The following is a 15106-nucleotide window of genomic DNA, read 5'->3' as shown; positions in this document are numbered from 1 at the left end:
ATTGTAATGTTTAATAGAAAAAGGGGAGCATTTAATTTTTTAAAAATGCCTTATGGCAAAAAGTGAAAGATGATTCTGTATATAGCCTGTGTGTTTTGAGTATGTAGATGTATTTATTCATTTTAGGATATGTAAAATGCCTAGAAAAAAAAGAAATACACCCATGCAATGATAATGACTATGGTTAATGAGTTATAGATCCTTTATTTTCTTTCAATTTTCAAAATTTCTACAAGTATATTACCTGTCAAATTAACTTTAATTTTTGCAAAATTTATTATGTGCAGTGAACACAATGTGTGTTTATTGAAGCTTTTCTTATTTTTCTTTCCCTTACCTTTCCCCGTACAGTAAAATAATATGTTTCACTAAATAAAGTTTCTTATTTGAATTTATTCAGCAATGAAATAAGTGCATTCTAAACTGGGCGCAGTGGTGCAATGCCTATAATCCCCACAACTCAGGAAGCTGAGGCAGGAGGACTGCAAGTTCCAGGCCATTCTCAACAACTTTGGGAGACCCTGTCTCAAAATAAAAAATGGACTGGGATGTAGCTCACTGGTAAAGTGCCCCTAGACTCAATCCCCAGTTTAAAAAAAAAAAAAAAAAAGTACATTCTAACTAGAAACCAAGTCAGTCTTAATCAGGTCTTCCAAAAAAAGAAATGTTCTGCTTTATGGTATACCACAATGACTATAACATAGGGTCCAATTTGCCCTCCACCTTGATCAACAAACAGCTCCTTTTAGCTTTTTTAAAAAAATGTTGGACCTCAAAACAAAATCTGCTTCAAATGAGCAGTTAACTTACATGAAGAAATCAGTGTCAAGCTGGTTTCACATTAGAATCAATGTGTGAGTTTTTTAAAAAAACTATATAGATTCCAAAGTTCCAGTTCAAAGTACATAGGTTAAGCAGATACGAGTTGTTTTTCAAAGCCTGAAAGAGTAATTATGATATGTAGCCATGGTTGATAATCACAGATATGGACTAAATCTACTTGGAGTTATAATTATTGATAAGGCCGGATTCAAAGATTGTCATATTTGAGTTCACTTTGGTGGGCTCAACAAATAAAGCACTTCTCTCATTCTCCAAGTGACACCTTCAACCATAAAACAATCATCTCTGTTTCTGTAAATTGCTATCATTAGTGGTAGTTAGGGAAGAAGAGAAGTTTCTTTTTAAAAATGGGCTGGGGGTGTAACTCTTGCCTAGCATGTGAGGCCCTGGGTTCAATCCCCACTACTGCCAAAAAAAAAAAAAAAGGGAAAAAAACTATTACATAACACTCTCATGGGCTTTCACTAATATCAGAAGGGGAACCCATTATCTAGGTTCTTGCACGTTCTTTACCTGAATTCATAAAGCTACACATCTATTTTTATACATTATAGCAATGAACTCTACACCTTGCAACTAACTGTTCACAAGTCTTCCTAACTAGATTATGAATTCTCCTGGATAATTTCTTATTTCTTTCTATATCCTCCCATCACCTATGGAAGGAAAATTAATGTTTGTGCTATGAACTTTATATTAATCCTTGCAGGTACTCTATAAATCAAGAACTGCAACCATCATTTTTTAAGTAAAGAAAGATTCAGAGAAATTCAACAGTTAATAAGTGGCAGAGCTCAGATTTGTGTGCCAGTTTAACTAACATTAATATGCACCTTAATGTTCCATTGAATACATAATGGTGAGTGCAGTTTTTGCATAGAACTGCCCCATATAACTAGATACTTAATAAATACTCGTGATAATTATTGTAGAACTACACTGGTTTATTACATATTGAAATCTTGCAGTAGCTTCTTGATTCAGTAAAGATTAATAAAATTACAGAAAACTATGCTATTTTTAAATAATCTGTATTAAATGGGATGTTTTAGATTATTCTGTAAAACAAACATAAAGCAGTAAGTAATATGACAATTTAGTCCTTTTTCCTCTAGCTTTTAAGAGTCCATCAGCTGGGTTAACAGAGTTAAAGAACCAACCTAATTATGAATATATGGCCTTACCAAATAAAGCATAAGAATATGGTTAACAGCCAGTCGCGGTGGCGTATGCCTGTAATCCCAGCGACTTAGGAGGCTGAGGCAGGAGGATGGCGATTTCAAAGCCAGCCTCAGCAATGGTGAGATATTCACCAACTCAGCGAGACCCTGTCTCTAAATAAAAAAGGGCTGGGGATGTGGCCCAGTGGTCGAGTGCCCCTAAATTCAATCCCCAGTACAAGAAGTAAATGGGAGGAGGGAAATCCAAGCCCTAGTAAAATTTAAAATTTACTTAGTATTTATTTGCAGCAATGCATATTTTTTAAACAGTTGCCATAAGCAAAATTCTTCTAATGATCAGTTAAAAGAGTAAAAATTGTTTTTGTAAAGTCCAATGCCCTGCTTGTTAGCTAAAAAACAAAATTTTATAACTAAAAATTCTTAACTATGTAAGTAAAACAGAAAAGATTCCATATAAAATTTAATTATGTGAGAACAGAATATAGAGATCCTTTGGGATTAAAAGAAGCCCAATCTGTCCTGTTTATTCTGTCTTTCTCAAAAATCTAAATTCCTTTAAAAAAGTTTTTGGATTAGCATCAATAAAAATGTATTCAAATAAAAAATAACTGATAAGGAACTGGCTTAAATGCTTAAGTTTCAACAACTTTATAAAATATTCCTCATTATAAAGAAATATCTTTCTTTTAAAAAAGAAAGAGAGAGAGAGAGAGAGAGAGAGAGAATTTTAATATTTATTTCTTAGTTTTCGGCGGACACAACATCTTTATTTGTATGTGGTGCCAAGGATCAAACCTGGGCCGCACGCATGCCAGGCGAGCGCGCTACCGCTTGAGCCACATCCCCAGCCCATAAAGAAATATCTTAATTGATATTTCTTTATAATGAGGAATATTTTATAAAGTTGAAACACAAGAGTTACATAGAATGAAAAATTATTTTTCTTGAATGGAAGAGAAGTGGGGTGCACACATCTGTAATCTCTCAAGATGGAGTGTGGAGGGCTGGGGTTGTAGCTCAGTAGTAGAGCGCTTGCCTAGCACGTGTAAAGCACTGGGTTCCATCCTGAGCACCACATAAACATAAATAACAACATAAAGGTACCGTGTCCTTCTACACCTAAAAAAGATGCAGAGTGGAATATGTAAGAATAGTTTTGGAGTCAGCTCCACTCATCTCTGAATCTCGGTGTCATGTAAAAGGGTGCCAAGAAGACTATGTACAATACACACACCCTGGCATAAGTAAGAGTTGGGTAAATACAAGTTTACTAACCTTTACCCTTGGAAAATCATCAACTTACATAGCTTTATCAATGGTAAGTTAATTAATTAAGTTCTGTAAGGAAAGAACTTAAATTTAACATTTTTGTATGGAAAACAGAAAGCTCTTAAAAATACAGACTTCCATACCAATTAGCAACTTAAATTATTCTTTTTAAATTAAGCCAACTACTAGAAATGACCTCTCAACATATGCCAGGATTGTGGAAGGTCCTGGGACTACAAGTATAGATAACTGAGACAAAGTGCCTGAACTCACAAAATTTATATTCTAGTTAAAAAACAACTAGCATTTTGTAATGAGGAAAGGGTTGTCCTTCTCAGAGTCCTAATACAAGAACAGCTTTTTTTCACAAATTTTATGGTGGATGGAGGGGTCATTCTGGCAGGGTGGGGGAAGTCACAGACTCCTTTGAGAACGGATGAAAACTATAGGTGAATTTATCAATAAGGAATGTGTATACACATACGCATACTATTTTCTTTCACTTTTTTTTTTTTTGGTGCACTGGGGATTGAACCTTGGGCATGCGAGGCAAGCACTCTACCAACTGAGTATAACTCCAGCCCCTCTTCTTTGACAATTTTAATGGGTGTTCTGTAGTTGTATATAATGATGGAATTTGTTGTTACACACTCATGCATACACACAATATTACAATATAATTTGGTCAATATTGCTACCCATAAACATTTTGAAAAATTGATGGATGGGGTAATGAACTCCTGGGTTAAAAATTCTTACTAGACTTTCCCACAGTTTCATTTTAAAAGTCAGGAGCATATCAATATTGCTTGTATTAAACAAGACAATGTATTCTAAAGAGTAGAACTAAAAGTACAAAACAAGGCTAGTAAGTAAAAAATTCCCCTAAATCCTTCCCTAGCTTCTGAACATATTTAAAATTATTTGATTTCTGGCTTATATTGAACCTAGCTTTTTGAAATATACTTATTATCCATAAAAATTTGTTTTTAATATAAGAAAAATGAATGAACCCTTATTTCTAATGGTACTACTTATAAACACTATAGCAAGAACAATTCTGACAGAAAGCAGACATTTTAAGAGTCTAAAACAATCTCAGATTTAGGTGACTAGCATTTTAAAATATCTAAAGTAAAATTTATTTTTTGTTATTTTATAAATATAATCTTAATTTTTATAGCACCTTCCAACTTTCTCCTCTTCAGTATTTCTTTTTTTTTCCTTATGACCCCACTCCACCCATGGCACTCATTTGTACTCTTTCAGCCAGGTTACTGGGGAAATTGCTTGATTTTAAATTATTATAAGACAGAACGTAAGGGGAGTTTAATTAAATAAAAATAAAGATGAGGATTTCTGGGTACATACTTACATTCTACCACAGTCTTTCCTTGTTTTGTTTTGTTTTTCAGTACTTCTACCTCACATTTGCAAGTTAAACACAAGCCCCTGTCACTGTGCTTCCTGGTAACATTTCCCATACTCAGGGAGATCAAAGTCAAGAAGGATTTATGGAGCACAATGGTGCCTAATTGGTTACTAAAATGGATCAAGTTAAGATCTGGGGATTTAACTAAAGGTCTGTATTTTCTTCATTCTTTCTACTTCTTTAGTATTTTTAGTACATTTTTCTAAGGCAGTGAATATTCTCAAAGGGTTGTTATTATTCTGGCTCCAAGTTAGTTTTTATAGTAAATGGAAAAGTTTCTATTACCCATATCTACTTACCAACAATGGACTTAAATTAATTATTTGATCTCTGCAATTATTTCAAAACTACATGACCTCCAGCATCTCTAATACTACAAATGTTTCCAACACATAAGTATGCCATGGATATTCCTTTGAGTCTATAATTTCTAAGCTCCAAACATATGGTGTGGTTCTGTACTCTAAAATTAATTTCAAAAAGCTAGTGTCTCTGTCAATAGCTAAACAACCTAAATTCTTTAAATTTTCACCAGAGCAATTCACTACTGTAGCCAAAAAGGTGACCTTTCTTTTGTTCTTGCCTTTCTACCTCACTTGAAATGCCATCTTCATCTCATTTCTGCCACTCAAATCACTCTTTAAATCCTATCTTTGCTTTAAGAATCTGACTTTCTCTCACCTTAGGTGAACTTTCATAGCAGCCACCACACACATTTATATGACAATTACACACACACACACACACACACACACACACACACACACTTTACCCCCTTTTGTAGTAGGGATTGAACCCAGGGCTTCCCACATGCTGGGCAAGTACTCTACCACTGAGTGACAGCTACATCCAGTCACATTCTTTGTCATTCTTTACTAAACTACATGAAATATTTATGAAACTTCTGTGTTTTTAAATACATTGTGAACATCACGATCATATGGATGGAACAATGTCTTATGTTTTAGTCTCCTCCTTCATCAATTCACTACAATGTAGATTTCCAGTGGTTATTGGAAAGCTAATATATATAAATATAATTAAGTATGTAATCCTAAATTTACATAGCCATATACTAATCTTACTTAAATCAAGTTTTATAAAATCTTATTTTTTTGCAAGTTTTATATCTTAGGCATAAACCTTAGTTTCATGGTTCTGTTTTCTATTTGTTCACCATTAGGTAGCTACCATGTATAGTTTTCTTTTATAAAAATTCCAAAGTCAGCCAGGTATGATGACACATGTCTAGAATCCCAGCTACTCTGGAGCCCGGGTAAGGAGGATCACTATTTTAAGGCCAGTCTGGGCAATTTAATGAAACCCTATCTCAAAATAAAAAGGGTTAGGGATGTAGTAAAAGATTAGGATGTGGTAAAGTATCCTGGTGCCCCAGGTGCAATCTCCAGACCTTAAAAAAAAGGGGGGGGGGGATCCTTGGTATATGTTAAGAAGAAATGTAGGGTTATTAAAAAAATATATTTTTTTTGATTCTGAGGATTGCACCCACCAGCACTTTTTTTCTGTTTTCTTTTCTTTTTTTTTTTTTTTTGTAGTTGTAGATGGACAGAATACCTTTATTTTATTTTTATGTGGTACTGAGGATCGAACCCAATGCCTCACACATGCTAGGCAAGTGCTCTGCCACTGAGCTACAGCCCCAGCCTCCGCATCTACCAGCACTTTACCACTGAGCTACATCCCCAACCCTTTTTTTTTTTTTTTGAGATAGGGTCTTGCTAAGTCACTGATAGTCTTGCTAAACTGCCAAGGCTGGCTTCAAACCTGTAATCCTGCCGCCTCAACCTACCAAGTCCCTGGGATTACAAGTGTGCACCAATGAAACTGTCTTAAACATTTTGAGGGACCAAGAAATTCAGCAAGATATAATATATGTGTATTTTTCAAGATTATCCACTAGAGTCACATTCTGAAACACCTGAAGAAATGGGAGCATATTTATGGCTAACAATGAACCCAACAGCTATCTTCTTAGAAGTTTATTCTGGCTAACCAAGGTAGTGGATGCCATTAAGGAATCTATAATCTAGCCCAAGAATTAAGATTCTCTTCTCCTTATCTCTTAAAAATACCATCACTTTTTTTTTTTTTTTTTGGTGGAGCTGGGGATCGAACTCAGGGCCTTGTGCATGCAAGGCAAGCACTCTACCAACTGAGCTGTATTCCCAGCCCCCTACCACCTTTTTAATTGTCAAGATCTTATTTGTTTGAGATTCATCTGAATGTACCACATGACATATATATTTATTTTTAAATTAATGTTCACAGCTTCTGACACAAAAGTATCAGAATCACTGCTCTAGAACTAAGATGTAAATAAACATTATCATTAGCAATACATAGTACTCATTAACTGTACTAACTGTAAAACTTTCCTTTTACCAGGACACTTTTATTGTTAAGAAAAAGAAATTGTATTATTGCTGTACAATAATAAATCCTGGAAAATAAATAATGCAATTGAGACGAATAATGTCTACCTAATAGCTATTTTCTATCTTAAGACCTGTCAAGAGGTGCTGAACGGAGACTTGGAGGTTTAGTCTATATTTCTCAAGGAGTTTTATTCGCTAAATTTGGCTCCCTTAAAACTTTGCAGCATATATATTAAAAATTAAGTCATATATTGTTAGATGCCCCAAAACATGAACTGGAGAAAATATGCTCATATTTGAATTGCTAACTCTGAAATTGAGTGTGACTTTAAAAATTACACTGTTTTGTCTTCTGGTATGAGTACTATGTATACCAGCAGCTGGTGGCTCATCGGTGCCTCTAGGTTTGGCATCAAAAGGCAAAGAAATAAAGAATTTTGCTCTGATGACACACAGCAGAGTACAATAGAAACCGTCATCTCAATCAACATTCACATAACCATAATACATCAGTATTAGAAAGAAATTATCTTCAGGTCGGAACAACAGGGCACAGGGAAAGAACTGGTTGTTAAAATAACAACTAATTTTTGGTAGCAGCCTACAAAGAAATTGAGATATTGAAAAGCACATTCTTGCCTCAAAATTAAGTTATAAGGGAGAAGAAAATGCAGACATACAGGAAAGAAACAAGGATAGCTCAAACAAAAAGACCATCTGATGTCCAGAAAATAACAAAGCTATTTTCAACACATAATTTTATTTATTTTTTCCATTTTCTAAACCTTTAATTGTTCCTTAAAAATGAAAAAAAGATAATTTACTATAGAATTAATTATATGAATGTATTTATATATCGTATTTATATTGTATATTATTTCAAATGCTTAGGAAATAAAACAAAACTTACCCCATCACTTTCTCTATGTGGATTCAGTCTACTATAAACAGCTTCAATAATATTGCGCCTTAAAAAAAACAAAAAGCTTTAGTTTTTAAGCTTGTATTTCAAATACTTCATTCTTGACCACACTAAAAAACTATCACACTAAATACTTGCCAAGAACACAGTTTCTATATTTCACTGAGAATTTGATCTTGCACAATCCATTTGTTCTCAATTAACAAGAAAGATTTTCATCCTCAAAGAGTATGACAATTTATTTTTAAAAATCTTTTTTGGATGAAGTTTTAAAGTTCTTCTCTAATTTGAGAAACATCAACTCATTTCCTTAGATAACTGATGTGCTTCTGATTTGTTTTTCTTATCTAAAATTATATAATTACTAAATGAAACTACTAAAATTAACTTTTTTGTTCTACTTACTTGCCAGCAAGACCTCCTCCAGGAGGTAAATTTGGGATATTTTCGGCGGACAAAATGCGCATGACATGGGCAAGATCAGGCATCCCTTCCTCACCAGACTTTTCCATAATTTCTGCAGGTTTATTTAAAAAAAAAAAGTTCCTTAATTAATGTTGATAGATAATCCAGTATTCACAAAAAATTAAAATAAGAAGTACTATTTTAAAATATAAAAAACAGTACTACCTCTAGGAAGGAACAAAAAGAGGTAATAGTTATATGCATACACAGATCCATGCCAGTATTATTCATAAAAGCACAAGCTAGCACTAAAGTTCCAGTAATAAGAGGACACATAAGAAAATGAGTGAAATGGTTTAACAATTACTAAAAATGAACAAAGTAACAGCTATAGAATAAATACTTAAGCTCTAATTTTAAGTAAAAATAATGTTGTTAATGCCAGAATTACAGGAAAACTAAAGTAATAGCTGGATAACAACTATAATGAAAAAAAGGAAAATTAAAAATCATTTTTGTGGGCTGGGGTTATAGCTCAGTGGTAGAAACTTGCCTGGCATATGGGGGGCACTGGGTTCAGTCCTCAGCACTACATAAATAAATAAAAATTAAGGTATTGTGTCTACCTACAACTAAAAATATTATTAAAAAAATCATTTTTTGTTACCTAAATAAGTAATGTTCTATAACTTATTTAAAATAAAGAAGAAGGCCAGAGGCAATGGCACATACCTTTAATCCCAGCAATTTAGTGAGACTCTGTCTCTAAAGAGGGGCACCTGGGGATGTAGCTCAGAGGCAGAGTGCCGCTGGGTCAATCCCAGTACACACATACAAAGATACATTAGTAATATACAGAAGGAAATCAGAGCATGATAATGCTTAAAACAAAGATTTACATTTTCCATTTCTATTACACAATTTATGGGAAAATTTGATTATTTGGACATTGGAAAGACATAACTTCTCAAAAATCAAACAATGGCAATTTATTTTTGAGAGAGGGGAAAAAGAAAGAGAGGTAAAATCCAAACCTTTTATCAACCCTCAAAAAGACTCTGGGCTTTGCTTTTAAGATTTCACCATCTTACTTTCTCTCAACTCTGCCCGACTTTCTCTGTTTCTAGATCTTCACAAGTATGTCCTCTTGCTTTGGTTTGGAACATTTTTCATGCCAATCCAGTCGATCCCTTTGTATGATTCATTCTTCAGCTTCAACTTCATACATGACTTTGTCCAATCCTTCTCTGACCCACACCTACAGTAGGTATATTACTCTATCCATCCATATATATTGATGTTCCGTGTTTCTAAGCTGTTAGCTTTATGAAAAGACTATATAATTTTTTCTACCTGAGACTTGTACTGCTATAGCACAGGATTTCTCAACCTTGCACTACTGACATTTAGGACCAATTTTTTTTTTTGTTCTATCCAGAGCACCACAAAACAAACAAAATATGCATACAGCCTTACCCAATATATCAATGCTTTCAGCTGGAAAATTTAATGTCAGATTACATGACTTAAAATTCCAACAGAAATACAATGCTCTTAAAAAATGATGCCTTATAAAAATTAAGTTACTGATTTGTAGTGGCTGCCTTTCCAGGGATTTTAAAAGCCTTTTTTTTTTTAACTTTTGACTGCATGATTATAATCAAGTACTTGACATGGACTCAGGAATTATGATACTATGTATTTTCCATTTCTGCCATATAAGACATACTTTAAAAGTTACAAACCACACAAGAAATAATATTTTAAAAAAGAAATAAGTAATATTAAATGTTAACAATCCATGTTGAACAGAATTGATCATAGCTTGAGAAATTATAGTTTGCTGAGGACTTTCAGGTATGGTTCTGTGTGTTTAGATAGCTAATTTATTTTGACAAAGCTCTTTCCTTTGACTAGGTTCTTGAGTTCTGACTAGAACCACCTTTGTGAACTTTGTCTTGTCCTTAAAGAATACATAGTAAGCAAGAATCATACTAAGAAGATTTTAGGGAAATTCCCCCACACTCCCTATCCAACCTTCCACATTATCTTATCACTATTATCACCACTTGTCTGGCCCACTCTCAGCAATAATCCTATTAAGTCAGTTTAGACACAAACCCTTGACCTTTTTGTTTCTTCCTAGTAATTTTCCACCCACTAGCCACCACACTGCTCATTAGTAATAAACTCCCACTTGCCCTAGATGAAATCTAAATTGAGCGCAATGTGTCCCCACCCCACCAGTGCAGGGGTCCCTGTACTTATCATTATAGACCCACTAGATAAAGTCTGTCTTGCTATCTTATCTGAATAAGATAGATTTCTTTATTAAAAGAAATTAACAAACTCTAAAGTTGGTGTTTAAAACAAACTCTAAAGTTGGTGTTTCTTTTCTGTGGTTTATAATAAACAAACAAAAATCTTGGCTATTCCACACAGGTGCAATGGGCCCACCATCTCATACAGGGTGGCTCCGCTGGGTGGTATGTTCTCTGGGCAGCAGCCAGGATCCCCACCACCCCAGCCAGACTCCAGAGCCAGGCCTCGATTCTTCAGGCAGCACCTATCACGCCAAGAACTTGTAGCGCAACTTGGTGGAACTGTCATTCAAGGCTTGCTTTGCTTCTCTTGTGAGTCAGGATTATGTCAATGACATGGATCAGGAAGAAATTCGAACTGGTGTTGAGCAGTGTATCCAGAAACTTCTGGATATTGCAAGACAGAGTTGTTTTTTCCCTACAAAAAAGATTGCAGTTGTCTGCCCAGAAACCAGAGCAAGTCATTAAAGAGGACGTCTCAGAATTAAGAAACGAATTGCAGCAATAAGATGCATTGGTGCAGAAGCAACAATGTTGAGACACATTGGCAGCTGATGTTGGAGGACATCAATGTGCAGCACAGAAAGACAGGCAAAGTTCCTCAGGACTCCTTGGCTTACCTGGAGCAGATGTCTGCCAATATCCCTGCACCTCTGAAGCAGACCTGAGAGGGGTCTGAACTACAAGGTAGCCCCCTGCAGACAGTTTCACTAAACCTCTGTGTGGACATTGCCTTTTAGAAGAACTATTTGAGAATGAGTTGTATTAATTTTGTTTCTACCTAAAAATTTCCCCCGATTTTTATGAACTGTTAATTACTTGAGTACTTTATAAAATGCCTATAGCTTGGTAAATGAAGTGAGGTTTTGTTTTATTTGTTTGTAGCAAAGTTTAGATTATTAGTTTGATAACACAGATTCTTAGTTTTTTGCTTATTTTTAAAATTTTTGTATGATTTTGTATTTTTCCAGTTGTTAGCTTATGATCGGAGGGGGAAAATTATAATACTCCCGAGAATGGGGGGGGGGAAGGAGTTTGATTTTAGGCCTTTTACAGTAACTACCCATCCATGGTAGTGGAGAAAAATATGTAAATTTGCTGTCTCAAGACTCTGAACTACCTCAAGAGGTATCTAATGCAATGTTTGCAATGCTTCCAGAACAATATAGTGCAGATATTTTGTAAATGGGTTAGAAAAAGGGTTAAAATTTGCTAGATTAGTGGAGTAATATTACAGTAGATCCTTAAGTTGATGCTGCCTTTTATTTGGGTAAGTTTATGTTTTGTGTGGTGTTATTGCTTTGAGAGCTGTACTAGAGCATGATGTGCTAGATACCTTGCAGTAATAAACCAGTGTGAGTAACAGAGCAGATCCAGTCTCCTTAGCCTGACAGCTGGGACACAATTGAAATATGAGGGGTCAATGCTTGGTCTGATTTGTTTTCTTTTGAGTTTTATGTTGTTTGCTTGTGTTGTTTTACTTATGGGAGAAAAGGCAGTTTATGTGAAGGAAGATTCTTGCTCATGGATTTGATTCCAAGGACTAGGGCCTTGTGGTGGAGGGCGACCTACAGAGTGATCCTCCACTATTTCACCTCCATAGAGAACATGCAGTTCCTCTGTGGGGGAAGGTATTTTGCCCTCTTGTCAGAGGAGGTTTGCTGTTCTGTTTTATGCATCTCTTAGATTACATCCTTTCAGCCAGTACAAACACTCCACTTGTCTTCTGAACAGTCAGTAGGTATGTGGCACGTGTGCTTGGTTCATTTCATCCTCTAGCCCTGAAGATCCCTCCCCACTTGCCTTGGTATCCACTAATGTTCCTGGTGTGGTTTAGATGCCATCTGGTCCATGAAGCCTCCACACCACTCTAGAGCACAGGACTTTTATTCCTTCTACTGTTTTGTGGGTTTGTGAATGTGGGTTAGTTTCTGTGCCCCTTGCTGCATTGTATGCTCATGGGAAATAGGCATTACTCCCCTTGAATATACATAAACATGTACTTTTTATATATGTACATTTTTTTAGTTGTCATTGGACCTTTATTTTATTTATGTGTGTGCTGAGAATTGAACCCAACATGTATTTTTATATGATACTTCATATTACTTTGTACATACAATTACTCATTTTGTTTGTGTGCTATAAGGATGGTATTTGGCTTAAGGACCTGTGACCTATGATGACCAGCCAGATGCCAGCAGATCCCCTTGGTTGGAATATATAGGTCAAAACTTAAAAAGTTGGGCTGGGGTTGTGGCTCAGTGGTACAGCACTTGCCTAGCATGCATGAGGCACTGGGTTTAATCCTTAGCACCCACATAAAAATAAATGAATAAAATAAACATACTGTGTCCATCTTATAAGTTAAAAAAATAAAAAAATTAAAAAACACCTAAATTAACTGTTTGAGGCAATCTTTCAATGATAAAGGTGTTTTTGGTGAAAAGATCAGCAACTGTTCTACTTGATACCTACTGAAAATGTTTTGAATTAGTGTATATGAGTCATTATCATTTCTTTATATTAATTCAGAAGTTATCTGTCAAATAAATAGCAATTAGAAAGAAAGATAGATAGATAGATAGATCGATCGATCCATCCATCCATCGAACAATCTTGGGGATGTGGTTCAGTGGCAGACCAGTTGCCTAGCATGTGCAAGGGCCTGGTTCAATCCCAAGCACCAAAAAAAAAGAGAGGAGGAAATGCTTGTTCTCTTTATGAATAAGGAAACAGGACACTAAACATTCCTCCTGCCTTCTGATAAACTATAGCCTGCTAGAAATCTATCACCCATAAATAGCTTCTCTTAATAATTATGATATTATCAAAAGAAATGAGTGCTTCTGATGTGGTTCACGTGAGTTTCTCATCTTTCCATCACCCAAAAAAGCAGAACTCATAGAGACCTATAGGCAAGAATCATTTAGAGTTAAAGAAATTATAGACAGCTGGGGCTGTGGCTCAGTGGCAGAGCGAGCGCTCTCCTAGCACATGTGAGGCCCTGGGTTTGATCCTCAGCACAACATAAAAATAAATAAACAAAACAAAAAAGTATTGCATCCAACTAGAACTAAAAAATAAATTAAAAAAAAGAAATTACAGACAAAAACACTTTAAACATACTGTTGAGGGTATATATCTAGACAGTTATAAACCTAGAAAAGATTAATCCCTTCTCAAACTTACATACACAGATCCAAGATAGTAAATCTTAAGGTAGATGTTTGTTTTTAAAAGGCTTGACTTGAAATAACTATGTTTTCTAAGAAAATTTTTAAAGAATTATCTGATAAGAATACTTTTTCTTTTCTTCTAAATAAAGAAAAAAAAAGTCTTTCTTACCTTCAACACGTGATTCCAAGTGCTTATCCAACTCTGAATCTTTTTTCACTGCTTCCTCTGAGACCTTGGGGGCATTTGAAAAGCAAACTAATACAATACTCATGTTATCTCGACTTCCCTGTATGTTAAAGAAAGAAAAAAAAATACATTACTGCATTCTACTAAGTTTCTATTATTTCCTTTAAAATAGTTACCTTAAGCAATTAATCATACAAAATGTACATATTTAACACATCATTTATTCCAAAGAACTATTTAAAATATAAGCTGAAGAAATAAGGTGTTTAGATATGAGTATATCTGTAATTATGTTTGAATTTTAATTCTCTGTAACTATTCTTACCAACATTTCACAGCCTGAGAAGTATATCCTCTTACCTATCAAATATTCTCAATCATAGCTTAAATCTAAAATGTGTCCTTTTAAGCATCTACAAATTTTTCTAGCTAATTAACCTAAGTAGAGCAATACAAGCACAACTCCACTAAAGTTAACATAGCTGAAAATTATTGATCTGTAGGACAGCCAAGAAACTATTACAATGAATGACTATAAGAGAAGAAAAAAAATGATTTAAGTTTGAAACTGTTCTGAGATTCAACTATAGTCATATGAACAACTTTTCTTGATGGTAGTGGAGGTACTCAGCCACTGAGCCACATTCCCAAACCCAAACCTTTTTTGTTTTTTATTTAGAGACAGATCTCAATGAGTTGCTTATTAGCATCTTGCTGGCTGGCTTTGAACTCAAGATCTTCTATCTCAATCTTCCAAACCGTTGGGATTACAAGCAGTTGGCACCATGCCTGGCATACGGACAACTTTTAAAGAGATATAGCAAATGCTTGAACAAAATCACAAATAATTTCAAGGTCTTTAGAAAACACTAAAATGGCTAATTTAAGGATGAATTTTACTGCTGCCTTTTAATCACACTCTATAATCACACTTTTAGTATACACAGAATAGTGTATACTCTGTTTCCTTT

The 15106-nt window shown here is 34.7% G+C and overlaps 1 protein-coding gene and 1 pseudogene across 5 annotated transcripts in view; one reads left to right on the top strand and one right to left on the bottom strand.

Annotated features, from left to right (window-relative positions):
* Window positions 1-15106, bottom strand: part of Ppm1b (protein phosphatase, Mg2+/Mn2+ dependent 1B) — an 88420-nt gene that overhangs the window by 19651 nt on the left and 53663 nt on the right. For all 5 annotated transcript variants that reach the window (XR_011704336.1, XM_027934366.2, XM_027934365.2 and 2 more), the window contains exons 3-5: window positions 14118-14235; window positions 8449-8560; window positions 8032-8089 (exon numbers count right to left, since the gene is read on the bottom strand). Coding sequence is in view for 4 of the 5 variants with exons in the window: in XM_027934366.2 (XP_027790167.1) it covers window positions 8032-8089; window positions 8449-8560; window positions 14118-14235 (288 nt within the window). In the remaining variant the exon portion in view is untranslated. The remainder of the gene's footprint in view (window positions 1-8031; window positions 8090-8448; window positions 8561-14117; window positions 14236-15106) is intronic.
* Window positions 9675-11437, top strand: LOC114091954 (mediator of RNA polymerase II transcription subunit 28 pseudogene; annotated as a pseudogene).

The sequence above is a fragment of the Marmota flaviventris genome, chromosome 14, assembly GCF_047511675.1.
Source record: "Marmota flaviventris isolate mMarFla1 chromosome 14, mMarFla1.hap1, whole genome shotgun sequence".
NCBI classification, from domain to species: domain Eukaryota; kingdom Metazoa; phylum Chordata; class Mammalia; order Rodentia; family Sciuridae; genus Marmota; species Marmota flaviventris.
Note: the sequence above shows the minus strand (reverse complement) of the source record. Positions and strands in the feature narration are given on the sequence as shown.